The 22697-nt window shown below is 61.7% G+C and overlaps 1 protein-coding gene across 2 annotated transcripts; it reads left to right on the forward strand.

Annotated features, from left to right (window-relative positions):
* Positions 1–819: 819 nt before the first annotated feature.
* Positions 820–17590, forward strand: NGFR (nerve growth factor receptor). Of its 2 annotated transcripts, none has more exons than XM_074557749.1 (6): positions 820–972; positions 4839–4983; positions 10222–10581; positions 14209–14449; positions 14991–15151; positions 16048–17590. In XM_074557749.1, exons 1-6 carry the CDS (start codon positions 931–933, stop codon positions 16350–16352), a joined length of 1254 nt encoding a protein of 417 aa, XP_074413850.1. In that variant the 5' UTR covers positions 820–930; the 3' UTR covers positions 16353–17590. The 2 variants fall into 2 exon arrangements, with proteins under 2 accessions (XP_074413850.1, XP_074413849.1); XM_074557748.1 differs by having other exon boundaries at positions 916–972; positions 16051–17590.
* The last annotated feature ends 5107 nt before the right edge of the window (positions 17591–22697 follow it).

Raw genomic sequence — 22697 nt, forward strand, 5'->3', positions numbered from 1 at the left:
GGGTCAGGGCCGCTCCCAGTGGCACCAGTGACCCCCTGGCATTGATGGGTGACCCCGCAGAGCCGTGCCAGGGGTGACACAGAGCTGTGGGATGGCATTTCAGAGCAGGGACAGGGTGACATAGAGCTGTGGGACAGGGAACCAGCCCTGGCATCTCAGGGCCGTGCCAGGGGTGACGCAGCGCTGCGGGATGGGGAATCAGCCCTGGCATTTCAGAGCCGGGATGGGGAATCAGCCCTGGCATTTCGGGACAAAGGAGGTGGCACTCGGGGACCTTTCAGGGTCCAGATGGGATTTCTTTGCTGCGGAGGGCAGAAATACAAAGATTTAATTCAGCCCCCGCCCGTGTCCCCCCCGGTGCCTCTCGGTGTCACCCGCAGGGCTGGGACAGGCCTGGGGTGTCCCCAGGGTGGGGACGCTGTCCCTCGTCCCTCGTCCCTTGTCCCCTGCGGCGGGAGCAGGGCTGGTCCCCCCATCCCGGTGCCATCGGAGACCCCACCCCGCTGGGGACACAAGGACAGGGACGGACAGACGGACAGGCAGACAGGCAGACAGACGGATGGACGGGGAGAGGCGGGGATGCAGAGGGGCTGAAGGACGGACAGACAGCGCAGGAGGAAAAGCGATGGAGGGGCTGAAGGGCTCGGGGCCGGGGGGACCGGGGGGTGTCGGGGGGTCCTCGGGGGGTCCCGGGGGGTCCCGGGGGGGCTCGGGGGCTCTCGGGCTTTGTGTGGCGGCGGCGGAGGGTGCGGGCTCGGCCGCTCCGTGATGCTCCGGGGGCGGGGATGGTGATGATGATGAGGAGGAGGGGGAGGAGGGACTCGCAGCCTTTTCTGGCCCCGCCGCGGCGGAGAGCGGCAGAGCTCGGGCAGCCCGGCCGCGCTCCGCTCCGCTCCGCTCGGGGGGTGGCACCGGCGCCGCTGCCCCGCCATGGCCGGGCTCCTGCCGCTGCTGCTGCTGCTGCTGCGGGCGGTGAGTGCGGGAGCAGCGCCCGGGGCAGCCCCGAGCCCCGCGGGGAGGGGATGGAGCGTCCCGAGGGCACCGGAGCGGCACCGGAGGCTCCGGGGCACGGGGAGTCCCCGCGGCGGCACCGGGCGGGGAAGGGATGGAGGCGCCCGGGGGCTTCACACGGGGGGTTCGGGGGTCCCGGGATGGGAACCCCGCGGGTGAGGAGCGGGGACACCCGAGCGTGGCTGGAGGGTCCCGGGGACACCGGAGAGCCCCGCGGGGGGCGGGCAGAGCTCTTGGGGTGCCGAGGGGAGCTGGGTGGGGATGGGGGTCCCGCAGCCCCTCCGGTGCCCGCTCTGGCACAGCAAAGGGTGACGGAGCCCCAGGCGGGGGCAGCGGGGGCAGAACCCCCCCAGCGCCTCCATCACCGCCCCCCACGCACCCCCAAACCTGTCCCGGATTTTCCCGGCTCCGATCTGCCCCAGAGCTCAGGCTCAGCCCCTTCTCCCCCCGGCAGAGCCCTCGCTGTGTGTTCCAGACAAAAAACTTCAGGGCAGGGCAGGGGGGCAGCGGAGAGGGGAGCGGGGCCGGGGGGGTCCAGGCCCGCAGCTGGGGCAGGGTCGGGGCTGTTTGGGGCCGGGATTTGCCGGGGGTCCCAGGGGGGCTCTCAGGCAGCCGGACACCCCTCGGGCAGGATATTGAAGGCGGAGTTGGGGGCTGCGGAGCGGAGCGGGGCTGGCACGGCCCCTTTACCCTTCCTTCCCGCGTCACCCCCTCGGCATCGGGGTGCCCAAATCGGAGCTGTCCCGGCCGGATGGATCCCAACCATTCCCCGCCGGGCATCGCCCTCCGCCCCCCCGGCTGCTGCGGATGTCCCCGAATCGCCGCTGCCCTGTCCGGGGTCACCTCCGGGGTTGGCTCTGCCCTGCGGGGCTGCACCTGCGGGGCTGCGAGTGTCCGGGGGGACAACGGGGACCCGGCTGTGCCCCCCAGCTGTGCCCGCACCCCGGGACCCCCCGAGACCCCTCAGGACCCCCCGGAAACCCCCCGGAACCCCGCGCCCGCCCTCGGTACCTCCCAGGTCCAGCCGGAGCCGCGGGGCTCGGACGCGGCTCCCGGAGCTGCCCAAACTTCGGGAATCTCTGGGAGCGGGGATTTGGGAGCCGGGGTTTGGGAGCCGGGATTTGGGATTTGGCCTCTCCCAGAGCGGGCTCGGCCAAGAGAAGCAGAGCGCTCTCGGATCTCGGCCGGGCTCGGATCTCGGCTCCAGCTGGAGCATCCCCTGCCCCGCTCGGCCGCTCCAGAGCTCCCCAATCCCGCTCGGAGCGGCTCCGTCCTCACCCACAGCGCCTGCCCGGCTCCAGCCCCCCCCGAGCCGCCTCCAAACGCCGCTCGGAGCTTCCAGAGGTGCCGCCCGCGCCCTCCGGGCCGGGCCAGCTGTCAGGATGCTTTATGGCGTTCATTCCGCGCCTTTGTCACCGCCAGCCGAGCTCACAACGCGGCGTTTCCGCGGCCTAACGCGGACCAGGTGCCCCTGCCCAGGCTCGGGGGGCGCTCGGAGCCCCCAGCCCCGAAGGGAAGCCCCGGAACGAGGGGGGCCCGCGGCACCTGGAGCGGGGAATCGCCTTTAACGCAGAGCGCAGGGAGCGTGGGCGGGGGAGCCGGGATGGAGGGGACAGGTGGGCCTGGAATGGGTCTGGGTGGGCCTGGAATGGGTCCGGATGGGCCTGGAATGGGACCGGGTGGGCCTGGAATGGGTCCGGGTGGGCCGGCCAGGCCCGTCCCAAGCGGGCAGCTCACAGCTGTGAGGGAGATGGAAGATCTGGGATCAGGAGAAAATTTGGGATCGGGGGAAATTCTGGGATTGGAGGTAGATCTGGGATCAGGGGAAGGTCTGGGATCCCTGGAAACTCTGAGATTGTGGGATGGTCTGGGATCTTTGGGTGCTTTGGGATCAGGGGATACTCCGGGATCAGGGGAAGATCTGGGGGTTTTGGATGCTCTGGGATCTCTGGGATCTCTGGAAGATTTGGGATCATGGGATGCTCTGGGATTGAAGGAAGATCTGGGATCATGGGATGCTCTGGGATCTCTGGAAGCTTTGGGACCACCCAGATGCTGTGGGATCAGGGAAAGCTGTGAGATCTCTGGGATTGAGGGAGGCTCTGGGATCAGGGGATGCTGTGACATCCCTGGATCCCTGGAACCGTGGGATGCTCTGGGGTCTCTGGAACCGTGGGATGCTCTGGGGTCTCTGGGATCATGGGATGCTCTGGGTGCCCCACGGCCCAGCCCCATCACCACTCACACCCAGCCCCATTCCCGGCCCCTGGAATCGCATCCCTGGGATCTCTGAGCATCCAAACCCTGCCCTGGAGGAGCTCAGGCTGGGCTGTGCCCGGCTGGACCCCAAAACCCCAAATGTGCCCCACACGTGTGGGCACAGCCTCACCCCAAACCATTCCCAGGGGATATTTGGGGTGCTGGGAGGGTTCCCGGTATTCCAATCCTTCCTTGCCTGCCTGGAGTGGGAAAAGGAACTGGGAAAAGGGGGTGGGAAATGGTCTGGAGAAAGGGTTTGGAAACAGGGGGTGAGAAAAGGGGATGGGAAAAGGGGTTGGAAAAAGGATCTGGGAAAGGGGCTGGGGAAAGGGGATGGGAAAAGGTTCTGGGGAAAGGGTCTGGAAATAGAGCCTGGGAAAAGGGGCTAGAAAAGGATCTGGGAAAATGTTCTGGGAAAGGAAAAAGGGGCTGGGAAAAGGATCTGGAAAAAGGAGTTGGAAAAATGATCTGGGGAAATGTTCTGGGAAAGGGTCTGGGGAAAGGGTCTGGAAAAAGGGGCTGGGAAAAGGTTCAGGGAAAGGATCTGGAAAAAAGGATTTGTGAAAAGGATCTGGGAAAAGGATCTGGGAAAATGATCTGGAAAAAGGATCTGGAAAAAGGGCCTGGGAAAAGGATCTGGGAAAAAAAGGTCTGGGAAAATGTTCTGGGAAAGGGTCTGGAGAGGGGTTCTGGAGAAGGGCTCTGCAAGAAGGCGCTGCCAGGGCGGGCTGGCGGGGAGGGGGAGCGGGAGCGGCCGCCTCGCAGCGCGGGGTAATTGGAGCACTTTGTCATTCAGCTGCCTGCAATTGGCGCTCCATTGTCTCGGCCCCGCCGGATGCGGAGCCCCGAGCGCCGCTCGGAGCGCGGGGACGCGGCCAAGGCGCTGACGAGGCCGCCAGACGCTCCCGCGGGGCTCCCCCCGTGCCCAGCACCGGCCGGGGGGCAGAGGGGCCTGGCAGGGCTGGGACCCGTGGGACACAGGGCTCCTGCACCCCACGGGGGTTTTGGGGGGCAGCTCGGCCCTGCCCCGGCTGCAGAGCCCCGAGGGGTGTTGGTGGCGTTCAGGTGTGGTGACAGGTCGTAGCTGCAGGGACACCCGGTGTCACCAGGCAGGGAGGGGAGGTCACCCAGGCTCCTGCTGCTCCCTCAGTTCCCCATTTCTGCCCCGTTTCCCAGGGGGGCAGAGGAGCCCCCCCAGACCCTCCTTGGGGACAGGAATTCCTCCTCTCCTCTCCCATTCCCAGGCTGGGAAGGGCTGAGCCCCCGGAATGGCTCAGTGCCCTTAGGAGAGGTGGCTGAGGGAGGGACAGGGACAAACAGCGGCCAGATCGCCCCAAAACCCCCTGAGGACCCTCCCGGCTCCCTCCAGCACAGATCTCAGCAGGGCCTTCCCGAGGAGTGGATTTTGCCTGGAAAAGCGCTTTTCTCCCCAAATTCAGCATTCCTCTCATCATGAATCCTCAGCATTCAGCAGAGTGGGGTGTCTCCAGAGTGGGCCCCTCCCTGGCTGTCACATCTGGGAGGTGACAGAGGTGACAGGGGTGACCTCTGGGCTCTGCTCTCCGCAGGGCCCCGGGGCCGGCGCCTCCAAGGACGATTGTGCCTCCAGGCTGTTCACGTTGGGCGGGGAGTGCTGCCGGCTCTGCAACGTGGGCGAGGGCGTGGTGCAGCCCTGCGGGGTCAACCAGACGGTGTGCGAGCCCTGCCTGGACAGTGAGTACCCAAACACCCCCCCAAAGTGTCACAGTGTCCCCTGGTCACACCCCTGTGCGAGCCCTGCCTGGACAGTGAGTACCCAAACACCCCCCAAGGTGTCACAGTGTCCCCTGGTCACACCCCTGTGCGAGCCCTGCCTGGACAGTGAGTACCCAAACACCCCCCCAAAGTGTCACAGTGTCCCCTGGTCACACCCCTGTGCTGAGCCAGGAGGGGATTGAGGTGGTTTCTGTGGAAAGGATGGGTTAAAAATGGAGGATTCCTCCCCAAAATGGGAGTGTGGGGTCTGGGCAGTGCTGTCAGGTACAGAGGGGGTTTGGGGTGTGCTCAGGGGGGTTTGGGATGGAGAGGGAGCAGACAGGAGGCAGAGCAGGCTGGAGGAACAGAGCCAGAGCTGGAGGAGCAGAGCCAGGGCAGGGCTAAAAATACCTCAGCGTCCTGAGAAATCGATGGACGGCTCTGCTTCCCTGAGCTCGGCCGGGAAACGGGGCTGGATCCCTCCTGGGTGAGGGGATGGACCCCAGTGAGGGATGGATCCCAATGGGGATGATCCCAATGGGGATGGATCCAAATGGGGATGGATCCCAATGGGGATGGATCCCACTGAGGGAAAAGCTCCTCCCCACCCTCAGCTCTTCCCTGAGAGGGATTTTGGGGTGTGGAGGGAAGGAAACCTGCAAACCCCACAGCCGTCCCTTGCTGGGATGGGGAGAGGAGCCCTGTGGGCCTGGAACCCCCTGGATCCCCCATTTAACACCTGGATCCCCCTGAATCCCCCTGGATCATGCTGGATCCCACTGGACACACCCAGATCCCCCTGCATCCCCCAGGATTCCCTCTGGATCCCCCTGGACATGCCTGGATCCCTCTAAATCCTCCTGGACATGTTTGGATCCCCCTGGATCCTGCTGAACACACCCCGATACCCCTGGATCCCCCTAGATTCCCCCTGGATCCCCCTGGGCACGTTTGGATCCCCCTGGACATGTTTGGATCCCCTTAGGTTCTCCCTGGACATGTCTGGATCCCTCTGGATCCTCCTGGACATGTTTGGATCCCCCTGGATCCTGCTGAACACACCCCGATAACCCCTGGATCCCCCTAGATTCCCCCTGGATCCCCCTGGGCACGTTTGGATCCCCCTGGACATGTTTGGATCCCCCTGGACATGTTTGGATCCCCTTAGGTTCTCCCTGGACATGTTTGGATCCCTCTGGATCCCCCTGGACATGTCTGGATCCCTCTGGATCCCCCTGGACATGTCTGGATCCCCCTGGATCCTGCTGGACACACCCCGATCCCCCTGGATCCCCCCGGCTCCCCCGGATGCCGCTGCCTCGGGCCGGGCAGGCGGAGGCAGCCCCGCTGCTGGCACGGCCTCCAGACTGCGCCCCAGGAATGTGGGCACGGCCCAGGGCCGAGGGTCCCCACCTGCACCCGGGGCTGCCTCCTCCGAGCACTCCCTTGGCCGCGTTCCCTGCACTCGGGGGGAATCGTTCCGGAAAAATCCTCTGCAAAAAGGATCCCAGCCCTGCTAAAACCCGGTGGGCTGCCAGAAACACCCCCAAAATGGGGGGATTGCTCTGATTCCCCCTTTCCCCCATCCCAGCCCTGCCACAGCCCGGGGGGCTGCCAGAAACACCCCCAAAGGGGGGGAATTGCTCTGATTCCTCCTTTCCTCCCATCCCAACACCCCAGAGCCCGAGGGTTGCCAGAAACACCCCAAAAGTGGGGAGGGATTGCTCTAATTCCCTCTTTTTCCCCATCCCAACACCCCAGAGCCCGGGGGCTGCCAGAAACACCCCAAAAGGGGGGAGGGATTGCTCTGATTCCCCCTTTCCTCCCATCTCAACACCCCAGAGCCCGAGGGTTGCCAGAAACCCCCCAAAAGGGGGGGATTGCTCTAATTTTCCCCATCGCAGCCCCCCAGAGCCAGGGGGCTGCTCATGATTTATTGATCCCCGCAGCCTCCGGGGGAGGGAGGGCCGGGGGCTCGGCCCCGTTCGCTGCGGGGCTGTAATTGCTCAGCTCAGATCCCCTCGGCTGCCGCTGCAAATGTGCCCACTCAGCCGAAAGCCTTTCCTGGCCACTTCCCCGCTCTAATGGCGCCCATCAATAATTCAGCATAATGCGAGGCATGAGCCCGGGTTAATGGGAGCCGCGTGTGCCGCCCCGGGGCTGCTCCGGCGCTGCTGCTCGGGCACGGGGCTGGGGCTGCGAGGGGCTGGAAACGACAGGGACGGCGGGACCGGGGGAGCCACAGCTGCCCTGACCCCGGGAGTGACCGAGGATGGGCTTGGGAGCAGCCTGGGATAGCGAGGATGGGTTTGGGAGCAGCCTGGGATAGCGAGGATGGGTTTGGAGGCAGCCCGGGATAGGGAGGATGGGTTTGGCACAGCCTGGGAGAGCGAGGATGGGTTTGGAGGCAGCCCGGGATAGCAGGGATGGGTTTGGGAGCAGCCTGGGATAGCGAGGATGGGTTTGGGAGCAGCCCGGGGTAGCGAGGATGGGTTTGGGAGCAGCCTGGGATAGTGAGGATGGGTTTGGGAGCAGCTTGGGATAGCGGGGATGGGTTTGGGAGCAATCTGGGATTGAGGGGATGGGTTTGGGAGCAGCCTGGGAGAGCAAGGATGGGTTTGGCACAGCCCGGGATAGCGAGGATGGGCTTGGGAGCAGCCCGGGATAGCGGGGATGGGTTTGGGAGCAGCCTGGGAGAGCAAGGATGGGTTTGGGAGCAGCCCGGGATAACTGGGATGGGTTTGGGAGCAGCCCGGGATAGCGAGGATGGGTTTGGGAGCAATCTGGGATAGCGAGGATGGGTTTGGAGGCAGTCTGGGATAACTGGGATGGGTTTGGGAGCAGCCTGAGATAACGAGGATGGGTTTGGGCACAGCCTGGGATAGTGGGGATGGGTTTGGGAGCAATCTGGGATAGCGGGGATGGGTTTGGAGGCAGCCCGGGATAATGAGGATGGGTTTGGCACAGCCTGGGATAGCGGGGATGGGTTTGGAGGCAGTCTGGGATAGCAGGGATGGGTTTGGGAGCAGCCTGGGATAGCAGGGATGGGTTTGGGAGCAATCTGGGATAGCGGGGATGGGTTTGGAGGCAGTCTGGGATAACTGGGATGGGTTTGGGAGCAGCCCGGGATAGCGGGAGATGTCCCTGTCCAGGAAATCGGGGGGTTTGAGGTCCCTCCTGACCCAAACCATTCCCGGGATTTTGTGACTCCAAATCCTCTGCAGGTCCAGGGAAAGCCTCAGGGCAGGGGCAGGACATCCAGGCACAGGCAGAGGGTGAGGGAAGGTGTTGGGGATGGGGAAAATCCTCTGCTGAGGGTGGGATGGAACCACCATCCCTCCTCCGGGGTGCTCCATCCCCCTCGGGAGCAGCCCGAAATCCCTGTCCCGAGCAGCTCGGTGTCCTCAGGGAAGCTGCTGGGAGCAGGAATCATTCCCAGCACCATCCCTGGGGCTGAGCAGGGGTCGCAGGGATCCCCAGCCCCTTCTCCACCCCTGGAATTTCCCCGCCATGGGCCGGAGCTCCGGTGGGAGCGGGGGCAGCAGCAGCAGCAGCAGCTGCGCCCTCCAGGCCGGGCTCCGCTGCCTCTTCCGGGGCTAAAAATATCCCCGAGCTCCTCCGGGAGCGGGCACGGCTCGGAACGGGCATCGATTTCCCCCGCAGCGCGTCCTGCGGGCTGAAACCGGAGCGCAGGAGCCGCGGGGTCACGCACAGTCAGCGCTGCCACCGGGGACAGCGGGGACAGCGGGACCCCCGGGACCCCGGCAGGATGTGCGGGGAAAGCGATGGGGTGTGAGGGCAGGGGATGGCCCCGGGGGTCAGAAAGGGAATAAAATGGGGAATTAGCGCGGGGATGGGCAATGGGGGCGGCGCAGCCAGGATGGACCCAGGGGAATGGGAATTGGGGAGGGAATGGGGTGAGGAGGAGGGAATGAGGATGAGGAGGGAGGAATGGGGATGAGGCGGGAATGGGGATTGAGGAGGTGGGAATGGGGATTGAGGAGGTGGGAATGGGGATTGAGGAGGGGAGAATGGGGATGAGGCGGGAATGGGGATTGAGGAGGCGGGAATGGGGATTGAGGAGGGGGGAATGGGGATTGAGGAGGTGGGAATGGGATGAGGAGGCAGGAATGGGGATTGAGGAGGCGGGAATGAGGATGAGGAGGGAGGAATGGGGATGAGGAGGGAATGGGGATTGAGGAGGGGGGAACGGGGATGAGGAGGTGTCAATGAGGATGAGGAGGAGGAAATGGTGCAGGTGTCAATGGGAAGCTGAGCCTGGAAGGATGCTCCAAACCGGGAATTGCAGAGGAATTGGGATGAGGAGGCGGGAATGGGATGAGGAGGCGGGAATGGGGAGAGAAATTCAGCCTGGAAGGATGCTCCAAACTGGGAATTGCTGGGGTGAATGGGCTGATGAGAAGGGAATGGGGAGGATGTTACTGGGAAGATGAACCTGCAATGATGCTCCAAACCGGGAATTGCAGAAGAATGGGATGAGGAGGTGGGAATGGTGCCGGTGTCAATGGGAAGTTGAGCCTGGAAGGATGCTCCAAACTGGGAATTGCTGTGGGAATGGTGCAGATGTCAATGGGAACGGGAGCCCGGAGTGTGCTGGAACTGGGAATTGTGGTGGGAATGGAGAAGGTGGTAATGGGAATTTGGGTCTGGAAGGATTCCAAACTGGGAATTGCAGAGGAATGGGGAGGATGTTACTGGGAAGCTGAGCCTAGAATGATGCTCCAAACTGGGAATTGCTGGGGAATGGGATGAGGAGGCAGGAATGGGGACGATATTACTGGGAAGATGAGCCTGGAAGGATGCTCCAAACTGGGAATTGCTGAGGAATGGGATGAGGAGGCGGGAATGGGGACGATATTACTGGGAAGCTGAGCCTAGAATGATGCTCCAAACTGGGAATTGCTGGGGAATGGGATGAGGAGGCGGGAATGGGGACGATATTACTGGGAAGATGAGCCTGGAAGGATGCTCCAAACTGGGAATTGCTGGGGATTGGGGGAGATGTGAATGGGCTGAGGAGCCTGGGAGATGAGGAGCTGGGAATTTCTGTGGGAATGGGGAAGGCATTGACAGGAATGGGGAAGGCATTGACGGGAAGCTGAGCCTGGGGGGAGCACAGAGACCCCTCTGGCTCTGACCCCAGAGGGAAGTGAAGGAAAGCAGAAACAGAGCTTTGATCCTCCCTGTCCCCATCAGGCGTCACCTTCTCGGACACGGCCAGCGCCACGGAGCCGTGCAAGCCGTGCACGCAGTGCGAGGGGCTGCAGAGCATGTCGGCGCCCTGCGTGGAGACCGACGACGCCGTGTGCCGCTGCGCCTACGGCTACTTCCAGGACGAGAGCAGCGGCAGCTGCCGCGAGTGCCGCGTCTGCGAGGTCGGCTTCGGGCTCATGTTCCCCTGCAAGGACTCGCAGGACACCGTGTGCGAGGAGTGCCCCGAGGGCACCTTCTCCAGCGAGGCCAACTTCGTGGACCCCTGCCTGCCCTGCACCACCTGCGAGGACAACGAGGTGCTGGTGCGCGAGTGCACGGCCGTGGCGGACGCTGAGTGCCGGGGTAAGAGTGTGCCCGGTGTGTGGCATTGTCACGGCTCTGGTGTCACTGCTGGGACACTCCTGGTATGTGGCATTGTCATGGCTCTGCTGTGGGGTAAGAGCCGTGCCCGGTGTGGTTGTGTCATTGTCACAGCTCTGGTGTCACTGATGGAATATTCCTGGTGTGTGCCATTGTCATGGCTCTGGCGCCACTGCTGGGACATTCCTGGTGTGTGGCATTGTCATGGCTCTGGTGCCACTGCTGGAATATTCCTGGTGTGCGGCATTGTCACGGCTCTGGTGCCACTGCTGGGACACTCCCGGTGTGTGCCATTGTCACGGCTCTGGTGTCATTACTGGAATATTCCTGGTGTGTGGCATTGTCACGGCTCTGGTGTCACTGCTGGGACATTCCTGGTGTGTGGCATTGTCACGGCTCTGGTGCCACTGCTGGGACACTCCCGGTGTGTGCCATTGTCATGGCTCTGGTGCCACTGCTGGAATATTCCTGGTGTGTGGCATTGTCACAGATCTGGTGTCACTGCTGGGACGTGCCCGGTGTGGCTGTGCCATTGTCACGGCTCTGGTGCCACTGCTGGGACACTCCCGGTGTGTGGCATTGTCATGGCTCTGGTGTCACTGATGGAATATTCCTGGTGTGTGCCATTGTCACAGCTCTGGTGTCATTACTGGAATATTCCTGGTGTGTGCCATTGTCACGGCTCTGGTGTCATTACTGGAATATTTCTGGTGTGTGGCATTGTCACAGCTCTGGTGTCACTGCTGGAATATTCCTGGTGTGTGGCATTGTCACGGCTCTGGTGCCACTGCTGGGACACTCCCGGTGTGTGCCATTGTCATGGCTCTGGTGTCACTGCTGGGACGTTCCCGGGTGTGCCAATGGTGGATGCCATTGTCACCGCTCTTCCCAATGTGGCTGTGTCATTGTCACCACTCTGCTGTGGAGTAAGAGCCGTGCCCGGTGTGGCTGTGCCATTGTCACTGCTCTGGTGTCACTGCTGGGATGTGCCCGGTGTGTGCCAATGGTGGATGCCATTGTCACTGCTCTACCCAATGTGGCTGTGTCATTGTCACTGCTCTGCTGTCACTGCTGGGACATTCCCCGGTGTGTGCCATTGTCACGGCTCTGCTGCCACCATAGGGACGTTCCCGGTGTGGCTGTGTCATTGTCACAGCTCTGGTGACACTGCTGGGATGTTCCTGGTGTGGCTGTGGCATTGTCACTGCTCTGCTGTGGGGTAAGAGCTGTACCTGGTGTGTGCCATTGTCACAGCTCTGCCACCACCGCTGGGACGTTCCCGATGTGGCTGTGTTATTGTCACAGCTCTGCTGCCATGCAGAGACGTTCCCGGTGTGGCTGTGTCATTGTCACGGCCCCACTGTGGAGTAAGAGCTGTGCCCAGCGTGGCTGTGTCATTGTCACAGCTCTGCTGTGGGGTAGAGCTGTACCCGGTGTGTCTGTGTCATTGTCACAGCTCTGCTGCCACTCCAAGGATATTCTCGGTGTGGCTGTGTCATTGTCACTGCTCTGCTGCCACCACAGGGACGTTCCCGGTGTGTGCCATTGTCGCGGCTCTGCTGTGGGGTAGAGCTGTACCCGGTGTGGCTGTGTCATTGTCACCGCTCTGCTGCCACCACAGGGACGTTCCGGGTGTGTGCCATTGTCACGGCTCTGCTGTGGGGTAGAGCTGTACCCGGTGTGGCTGTGTCATTGTCACCGCTCTGCTGCCACTGCTGGGACACACCCGGTGCAGCTGGGCCTGGGTTTGGGGAGAGGTGCTGGCATCTGGGAGTGCTGGGCAAGGGAAAGGAGCCGGGGTTTAGTACCTGTCCCCATCAGCATCCCAAACACAGCTCCAGCCCCGCAGGAAGGGAAAAAGGAGAGAAAAAAGGGGAGAAAAAAAAGGAGAGAAAAAAGGGGCAGAGCAAAATCAGAGCCGTGCTGAGCTCCTGGAGGAAGCGGGGCTGCTCCAGAGGGAGAGGCTCCACCAGGGCTGCTCCTCCCGGGCTCCTGGCCAGCCCCAGCCGCGTTCCCGGGCGGGCACAGCGTCACTCCATGCCCCGAGCGTGGCACCACAAAAGCAGAAAGCTTTTCTTTCTTTGTCCCGGCTGCCGCCGAGCCGGGCTGAGGGGCAGCTCCGCCCAAGGGTCGAGTAAATGGAGCCACAAGTCAGGGACACAGCGGTGGCTTTGTCTGCTGTGGGCCCGGGAAGGGGTTCCAAAGGGCAGCGGGGGCTGGGACACGGCAGGACAGGACAAGGGAGGATGGGACAGGGACACGGCAGGGCAGGATGGGACAGGGACAGGGACACGGCAGAGCAGGATGGGACAGGATGCCAGTGGGACACAGCCAGGCAGGATGGCACCGGGACACGGCAGGGCAGGATGGGACAGGGACAGGGACACGGCAGGGCAGGATGGCACCGGGACAGGACAGGGCAGGATGGGACAGGGACAGGGACACGGCAGGGCAGGATGGCACCGGGACACGGCAGGGCAGGATGGGACAGGGACAGGACAGGGCAGGATGGCACCGGGACATGGCAGGGCAGGATGGGACAGGGACACAGCAGGGCAGGATGGGACAGGGACAGGGAAGGACAGGCCAGGATGGCACCGGGACAGGGAAGGACAGGGCAGGATGGGACAGGGACAGGACAGGGCAGGATGGCACCGGGACACGGCAGGGCAGGATGGGACAGGGACAGGGAAGGACAGGCCAGGATGGCACCGGGACAGGGAAGGACAGGGCAGGATGGCACCGGGACAGGACAGGGCAGGGTGGGACAGGGACAGGGACACGGCAGGGCAGGATGGCACGGGGACAGGACAGGGCAGGATGGCACCAACTCCCCTGTGACGGCGACAGTGACACCACCGAAGCTCCGGGGCTGGCGGGGCACAATTCCAACCTGGCACAATCCCAGCTCAGCACAATCCCGGCTCAGTCCTGATCCCAGCGTGGCACAATCCCAGCATGGCACAATCCCAGTTTGTCACAATCCCAGCCTGGCACAATCCCAGGGGACTGGCAGGGGCTGGCAAGGGGGTGGCAGGGTGAAGTCCCAGCTCCTGGCACAATTCCCATCTCAGTCTCACTCTGGGATGGGCTGGGGGATGTGGCCTGGCCCTGGCACCAGAGAGGGCACAGGGAATTCGGGATGGGATGGGGTGGGATGGCATGGCATGGCATGGCATGGCATGGGACTCCCACGTGTGTCCCCGGGACAAGCCCAGACGGCCCCGCGGCTCCCGGGACACGCCCGGGTGTGGCAGGAGCGGGGTCACGCCCGGGTGGAGCCGCAGGGGCCGGGAAAGGAGCAAAGCCAGGCCCTGGGGCTGTGGGAGCGGCTGTGTGCGGGGCATGGGCACCTGGGCTGCCCCAGGGTGGGTTTGGGGACACCTGGGCTGCCCTGGGGCGGGTTTGGGGACAGTTGGGGCGGTTTCCCTGCCTTAGGGTGGGTTTGGGGACACCTGGGCTGCCCCAGGGGGTGTTTGGGGACAGCTGGGGTGGTTTCCCTGGGTTTGGGGGCCACTGGGACAGCGCTGACACAGCCACGGCCGCCCCGGGGCAGGGCACATCTGTGGCTCATCCTGACCCCCATTTCCCTTCCCTCCTCCCCGCCAGGGCTCCACCCTCGCTGGACCACGCCTGCCCCATCCCTGGGGGGCTCCGAGAGCCCCGAGGCCACCAGGGAGCCGCCGAGCACCGAGGGCGGGCCCAGCACCGCGGCCGACACGGCCACCACCGTCATGGGCAGCTCGCAGCCCGTGCTCACCCACGGCACCAGCGACAACCTCATCCCCGTCTACTGCTCCATCCTGGCCGCCGTGGTGGTGGGGCTGGTGGCCTACATCGCCTTCAAGAGGTACCGGGGTACAGCGGGGACAGGGATTTGGGGAGGGGGGAACTGTGGGACCCCTCTCTGGATGTCCCACAGCCACAGCTGCCACCAGCGAGGGCACCAGGATGGGCGGATTTCCAAAATTGTGTGAGGGGTGAGGAGGGAGGTGGCAGCAGGGTGGGGGACACACTGCAACCCTGTCCTTGTCTGGCTCCATGTCCCTGTCCCTGTTCCTGTCCCTATTCCTGTCCCTGTCCACCTCCCTGTCCCTGTCCTTGTCTCTTTGTCCCTGTTCCATCCCCTGTCCCTGTCCCTGCACCAAGACAGAAACCAGAAAATGGGACAAAGCCCAGAAAATGGGACAAATCCCAGAAAATTGGACAAACCCGCGGAGGGGGACAAACCCCATACAATGGGACAAGTCCCAGGGAAGGGGACAAACCCCAGAAATTGAGACAAACCCCAGGGAAAGGGGACAAAGCCCAGGGAATGGGACAAGTCCCAAGGAAGGCGACCAAGCCCTGCCAGCCCCGGGGATGTCACCCGTGCGCCGCTGTCCCCGCAGGTGGAACAGCTGCAAGCAGAACAAGCAAGGCGCCAACAACCGCCCGGTGAACCAGACGCCGTCCCCCGAGGGCGAGAAGCTGCACAGCGACAGCGGCATCTCCGTGGACAGCCAGAGCCTGCACGAGCAGCAGCCGCCCGGGCAGGGCACCCAGGGGCCAGGTGGGGTTGCTGGGGTGGTCAGAGGGCACCTAGGGGTGGGCAGGGGGCACCCAGGGGCCAGGTGGGGTTGCTGGGGCACCCTGGGGTGGGCAGGGGGAAGGCAGGGACACCCTGGGATGGGCAGGGAAAATCTGGGACGGATAGGGACAATCTGGGATGGGCAGGGATAATCTGGGAATGGACAGGGACATCCCAGGGATGGGTGGGGACAATCTGGGATGGGCAGGGATAATCTGGGGATGGACAGGGACACCCTGAGATGGACAGGAAGGATGGACAGGGACATGAGGGGATGGACAGGGACACCTTGGGGTGGGTAGAGAAAATTTGGGATGGGCAGGGAGAGCCGGGTAAAGTCCAGGGAGGATGGACAGGGACACCAAGGGATGGACAAGGACAATCTGGGATGGGCAGAGACACCTGGGATGGACAGGAAGTATGGACAGGGACACCAGGGGATGGACAGAAACACTCAGGGGTGGACAGGGACATCCAGGGATGAACAGGGACACCCAGGTAAGGGTAGGAAGGATGGGCACAGACACCCAGGGATGGACAGGGGCAATCTGGGATGGGCAGGGACACTCAGGGAAGGACAGGGACACCCAGGTAAGGGCAGGGAGGATGAGCACAGACACTCAGGGATAGACAGGTACACTCAGGGAAGGACAGGGACACCCAGGTAAGGGTAGGAAGGATGGTCACAGAGACCCAGGGATGGACAGGGACAATCTGGGATAGACAGGTACACTCAGGGAAGGACAGGGACACTCAGGTAAGGACAGGGACACTCAGGGATAGACAGGGACACTCAGGTAAGGACAGGGACACCCAGGTGAGGTCAGGGAAGACGGGCACACCCCGGGCAGGCTCTCAGACCGTTCCCCTCTCTCCAGCAGCCCCCAAGGCGGACGGCAGCCCGTACTCAGCGCTGCCGGCCAGCAAGCAGGAGGAGGTGGAGAAGCTGCTGGGCAGCTCGGCCGAGGACACGTGGCGGCAGCTGGCGGGGGAGCTGGGCTACAAGGAGGAGCTGATCGAGTCCTTCACGCGCGAGGAGGCCCCGGCGCGGGCGCTGCTGGCGCACTGGGCCGGCCGCGAGTCGGCCACGCTGGACGCGCTCCTGGCCGCCCTGCGCCGCCTGCAGCGCGGCGACATCGCCGACAGCCTGGCCAGCGACTCCACCGCCACCTCCCCGGTGTGAGGGCCGGCCCGGGGGGCTGAGCCTGCCCGGTGCCGGGGGGAGGCGCCGGGGTCACCCCCGAGCAGCTCCCGGTGCCCTGATGGTGTTGGGGGGCTCGGCCCCACCTTGATCCCGAATCCCGGCACCGGGGGGAGGCGATGGGGTCACCCCGGAGCAGCTCCCGTTCCCCGGTGTTGGGGGGCTCGGCCCCACCTTGATCACAATGATCACAAATCCCGGCTCTAGGGGCAGGCGCTGGGGTCACCCCCGAGCAGCTCCCGGTGCCCTGATGGTGTTGGGGGGCTCGGCCCCACCTTGATCCTGAATCCCAGCACTGGGGAGAGGCTGTGGGGTCACCCCGAGCGCCCCAGTGCAGGTCCCAGTCCCCGGTGTTGGGGAGCTCAGCCCTGCCTGATCCCAAAGCTGGGGGGACGTGGTGGGGTCACCCCCGAGCAGGTCCTGGCACTGGTGCTGGCCCCTGATGGTGTTGGAGGGGCTCAGCCCCACCCTGATCACAAATCCTGGCTGCAGGATGGACGGACAGATGGACAGATGGACACGGAGAGACCGCCGTGCTCTCAGCCCTCACCTCTCCTCTCCTCCCTTCCAGCTCCTTCTCTCCCCAGGGCTCCTCTTCCTCCTGTTCCCCTCCAGCGCCCCCAAATCCGGCTGCTTTTACCCCAAAACGGGGGAAGGACAGGGCTGGGGTGCTCTGGAGCGGCTGCCCCAGGATTTGGGGGCTCAGAGGGGCTGGGGAGCAGACCCGGCTCCCTACACTGTGAAATTTGGGGTGCGGCCTCCCCACAGCTCTTCAGGGATTTGGGGGAGCAGCCGGGGCCACCTCGGACACTGAGGAGCAGATTTTGGGGTGCTACGGCTCCCATGGGGGCTGCAGGGGACACCGAGGGGACACCGAGGGGACACCGAGGGGACACTGAGGGGACACTGAAGGAACACCAAAGGGACACCAAAGGTGGAAAGCGCTGACCAAGTGCCTGCCCCATGGGGACACCTCCAGGGCTCTGCTCCTCCCTCCTGCCCTGTCCCCATGTCCCCAAGCTGCAGGGACCAGGCCGAGGCCACCCTGCCACCATTGCACTGTCCCTGAGCTGGGCCAGGCCACCACTGCCCTGTCCCCACTGTCCCCACCCTGCTGAAAGGGCTCCTGCTGTGCCAGCACTGTGAAGGGCTCGGGAATGTCCCTCTGCCCCCGGGGTGACATTCGGGGAGGTGACATCACTCCAAGGACATTTTGGGGGCGTTTCAGCCCCAGCTGGGTGAGCTGGAGCTGCCACTGGGCTGGGGAATGTCCCTTGAGCTGCCACCAGCCTCAGGATGTCCCCTGGGCTGTCACTGGCCTGGAGATGTCCCCTGAGTGGCCATCGGTCCAGGGAGTGTCCCCTGAGATGCCACCAAGCTTCTGGCAATGTCCCCAACGCCCCCAGCCAGGTGTGGCCGTCCCTGCCCTCTGGATTCATCCCAAAATTCCTCCCCGAAGGCAAAATGGGATTTTTTCCCAGAACGGAATTTTTCCCAGAACAGGATTTTTCCCAGAACGGGATTTTTCCCAGAACGGGATTTTTCCCAGAATGGGATTTTCCCAGAATGGGATTTTACCCAGAATGGGATTTTTGGGCCCTCCCAGCGGAGAGATCTGTAAATAGGATTTGGTGTTTGATCCAGTGCTCGGTGTCACCCCCTCAGGGACAGCCCTGTCCCCTCCCCACTTCCAGCTGGGAATTCCCATCCCAACCTTTTGGTCCCCCCTCGTTTCTGGCCTTAAAGGCTCCACGGGGAGGCCCCAAAATCCCACAGCAGGGTTGGGATGATCCCGGCAGAGCTCGGAGTCTCCAGGGCTGGAGCAGCTTCCATGGAATTCCAGATCCTCCAGAACCTTCTGGAATTTTCCCTCCCATTGCACTCTGGGTGATGGAAAACCCAGGCTGGGATTTGGGGGGTTCCATCCAAGATCCCCCAGAACCTTCTGGAAATTTCCTTCCCATTATGCTCTGGGTGACGGAGAACCTAGGCTGGGATTTAGGGAATTCCAGCACCCAGATCCTCCAGAACCTTCTGGAAATTTCCTTCCCATTGCATTCTGGATGATGGGGAACCCAGGCTGGGATTTGGGAGATTCCAGCACCCAGATCTTCCAGAATCTTCTGGAAATTTCCTTGCATTCCAGTGATGGAGAATCAGGCTGGGATTTGGGGGATTCCATCCAAGATCCTCCAGAACCTTCTGGAAATTTCCCTCCCATTGCGCTCTGGGTGATGGAAAACCAGGCTGGGATTTAGGGAATTCCAGCACCCAGCTCCTCCAGAACCTTCTGGAAATTTCCCTCCCATTGCGCTCTGGGTGATGGAAAACCAGGCTGGGATTTAGGGAATTCCGGCACCCAGATCCTCCAGAACCTTCTGGAAATTTCCTTCCCATTGCACTCTGGGTGATGGAGAACCAGGCTGGGATTTGGGAGATTCCAGCACCCAGATCTTCCAGAATCTTCTGGAAATTTCCTTGCATTCCAGTGATGGAGAACCAGGCTGGGATGTGGGGGATTCCATCCAAGATCCCCCAGAACCTTCTGGAAATTTCCCTCCCATTGTGCTCTGGGTAATGGAGAACCAGGCTGGGATTTGGGAGATTCCATCCAAGATCCCCCAGAACCTTCTGGAAATTTCCCTCCCATTGCGCTCTGGGTGATGGAAAACCAGGCTGGGATTTGAGGGATTCCAGATCCCCCAGAATCTTCTGGAAATTTCCTTGCATTCCAGTGATGGAGAACCAGGCTGGGATTTGGGGGATTCCAGCACCCAGATCCTCCAGAATCTTCTGGAAATTTCCTTCCCATTGTGCTCTGGGTGATGGAAAACCAGGCTGGGATTTAGGGAATTCCAGCACCCAGCTGCTCCAGAACCTTCTGGAAATTTCCCTCCCATTGTGCTCTGGATGATGGAAAACCAGGCTGGGATTTGAGGGATTCCAGATCCCCCAGAATCTTCTGGAAATTTCCTTGCATTCTGGTAATGGAGAACCAGGCTGGGATTTGGAGATTCCAGCACCCAGATCCTCCAGAACCTTCTGGAAATTTCCTTCCCATTGCGCTCTGGGTGATGGAAAACCAGGCTGGGATTTAAGGAATTCCAGCACCCAGCTCCTCCAGAACCTTCTGGAAATTTCCTTCCCATCGTGCTCTGGATGATGGAGAACCCAGGCTGGGATTTGAGGGATTCCACCCTTTGGGATCCTTTGGGAAGAGCTGGAAGGGCTGAAAATCCCAAATCTGCGTCCCAAACTCTTCCCATCACCCAAATCCAAGGAAATTTGCCCCAAATTTCCAACCCCACTCGCAGTGGGCTGGAAACCCCCAGATCCTGCCAGACCGAGCCACGCAAGGGGATGGATTTGGGGTGGATTTGGGGTGGATTTGGGATGGATTTGGGATTAATCTGGAATGGATTTGGGATGAATTTGGGGGATGAGTTTCGGACAAATTTGAGATGGATTTAGGGGATCCATTTGGGATTAGTCTGGAATGGATTTGGGAAGGATTCAGGATGGATTTGGGGTGAATTTAGGGTTCAGGATTTGGCATGAATTTTGGATTAATTTGGGGTGGATTTGGCATGAATTTTGCATGAATTCGGGATGGATTTTGGGTGGATTTGGCATTAATTTGGGATGGATTTGAGATGAAAATGGATTATTTTTGGATGAATTCCATCACTGGCCACCTTCAGGTGGCTCCCATTGGTTTGGGATTTTTGGAAAGTGACCCCAGGACAAGCTGAGGGTGCCTGGATCGAGGTGCCCAAACCCAAACTGAATTTCCTGGCAGAGCCAGCCCAGCCCAGCCTCTCCCGCTGGGAATTCTGTTCCTCAGGACATCCCTGCCTCACCCTCAGGTTTTCAAAGCCATGGGAAGGGATTTCAGCACCCCCCAATCCCAAAAATCAAAGTTTTCAGTGCCGAGGGAACGGGGACAAACTCAGCATCCAAAGAGGAGCCGGGGGCTGCCTCAAACCCCCCCTGAGCTGCGGGGAAAAAATGGAAATAAAACTCCAAAAACACCAAAAACAGCCCCAAAGCCAGGAGGGCAACCCAAAGCCAAAGCCAGAGCTCGTTTCGTGTTGTACCAAGCGCGTGTGTTGCTCCACTCCCCACTCTGTAATTCCAGGGCCGATTTCGTAGGAATAGAAGGATTTTGGGGGGGTCTGGGGGGTCTGGGGGCAGCATGAACCCGGGGGGATGCACGGGGGAGGCCCAGGGGGGTGGAATGTGTCCGTGTGTATCCTTGGGATGCCAATAAAGAGCATCGTTGTCGTTGTCCCGCTCGCTTCTTCCCGCTCTCCCAAAAAAAACCCTGGGAATCCAGGATGGGGAAAAGCCCTCAGAGCCTTCCGGAGGGGATTTTCACCATTTCCATTCCCATTCTGATCCCAAATCCCTGAGTTCCCAGAGCAGGAAAAGCAGGAAACGAGCTGGGCTTGGTGTGTGGGATAGGGGACAGCAGATTTATGGGGAGAGAGGAGAAAAAAAAAAAAAAAAGGGAAAATTTGGAATAAATCTGGAAAGGGGCCTGATGTTCTCATGGGCTGGGGGAAATCCCTGGAAAAGCTCCTTCCCCTTTTTAATGGGGCTCTGGGGAGGGCCAGGGCTGCTGAACCCCACATCTGAACCCCACATCTGAACCCCACATCTGAACCCCACATCTGAACCCCACATCTGAACCCCACATCTGAACCCCACATCTGCTGCCAGGAGGGGACAGGGCCGGATCCCCGCTGGATCCACTGGGAAAAAACCCAAACCCCAACCCAGGGCCTGGGAAAATGCAGCAATGGCTGGGGAAAAACGGGAAAAAATCCAAATTAAACTCAGCAGAGGAGCTTTTAATTCAAACCCCCCGTGGGGAGCTGAGAGCTTCCTTTGGAGTGGGAATGAGATGGGAAAGGAAATCTGGGAAGGGAAAAGTGGGAGAGAGGAGAAGGGGGAAAGGAATAGCGGGAAAGGAAGAAGAGGGAAAGGAAAATCGGGACGGGAAAAGTGAGGGGAAAAAAGTGGGAAGGGAAAAGTGGGAAAGGAAATCTGGGAAAGGAAATCTGGGAAGGGAAAACTGGGAAGGAAAAGGCAAAAAGAGGGAAGGGAAAAGCAGGAAAGGAAAATTCGGAAGGGAAAAGCTGAAAGGGAAATTAGGAAGGGAAAAGTGGGAAGGGAAATCTGGGAAAGGAAAAACTGGGAAGGAAAAAGCGGGAAGGGGAATCTGGGAGAGCAAAAGTGGGAAGGGAAAAATGGGAAAGGAAAAATGGGAAGGGAAAACTGGGGAGGGAAAACTGGGAAAGGAAAACAGGAAGGGAAAAGGAGGAAGGGAAAATTGGGAAGGAAAAAGTGGGAAGGGAAATCTGGGAAGGGAAAAGCGGGAAGGGAAAGTTGGACTCTCCAGGGAGCAGCAGCGGCTCCGGCCCAGCTGCAGCCGCCGATCCCAAATGCCCCCGGAATTTCCTCTCCCGTTTCCCGCAGGTTTCCCCGGTTTCCATCCCGGTTTTTGGGGCTCAGATCCCGCAGGGAGGGGGGGTTCGGAGCCGATCCCGATCCCGGCGGGGTCCCCGGGCAGGATCAGCCCCCCCCCGATCCCCCAGGGCCCGATCTGCCTCCCAGATGGAGCCGCATTCCCCGGTAATGGGAAGCAGTTGGGCAAAGGGCGCTGCTCCATCCCCGGGCCCAGCTGCAGCCCAGGACTTTCCAAAATATCCCGAGGGAAACGAATCCGGGCACGGGAGACCCCTTTAACCCTTGCAGGACCCTCGGCAGAGCCGGGAATGCCGCCCCAGCCCTCCCTGGAAGGGATTTAATTCCAATTTCCTCTCTGGGGTTGGAGTTGAGCCTTTAATCCCCCCAGCAATGGGGTCGCGGCCCTGGCACCGCCCCCCGCTCCCAATTCCCAATCCCGGCCCTTCCCAGTCCGGACTGGGAGCCACTGGGATGGGCCGGGGTCGGTCTGGGGGTCCTGGGGGTCCCTGGGGAGGGGAACCGGCCCCAGCCCAGCCCGGATCCCCTGGGATCCCTTGGGATGGGGGAAACCCAAAGAGCCTCAATTCTCACCTGGGATGGCCATGGGGGGATTTGGGCTCTGGAGGGATTTGGGATCCAGAGGAATTTGGGATTTTTAAGTTCCTAAACCTCCCGGGATCCAGACGGAGTTGGGACCTGGAGGGATTTGGGATTTTTAGGTTCCTAAGCCTCCCAGGATCCAGAGGGATTTGGGATCCGGAGGGATTTTGGATCTGGAGGGATTTTGGATCCAGGGGAATTTGGGATTTTTAAGTTCCTAAACCTCCTGGGATCCAGAGATATTTGGGATCCAGA

This window comes from Zonotrichia albicollis, chromosome 23 (assembly GCF_047830755.1).
Source record: "Zonotrichia albicollis isolate bZonAlb1 chromosome 23, bZonAlb1.hap1, whole genome shotgun sequence".
NCBI classification, from domain to species: domain Eukaryota; kingdom Metazoa; phylum Chordata; class Aves; order Passeriformes; family Passerellidae; genus Zonotrichia; species Zonotrichia albicollis.

Excerpts from the sequence above, each read along its gene's own strand:
- NGFR (XM_074557749.1), top strand. The coding sequence starts at position 931 with ATGGCCGGGCTCCTGCCGCTGCTGCTGCTGCTGCTGCGGGCG. Across the intron at positions 10,582-14,208 it reads GGCGGACGCTGAGTGCCGGG|GGCTCCACCCTCGCTGGACC; the intron begins GTAAGAGTGTGC and ends CCTCCCCGCCAG. Across the intron at positions 15,152-16,047 it reads GCAGGGCACCCAGGGGCCAG|CAGCCCCCAAGGCGGACGGC; the intron begins GTGGGGTTGCTG and ends CCCTCTCTCCAG.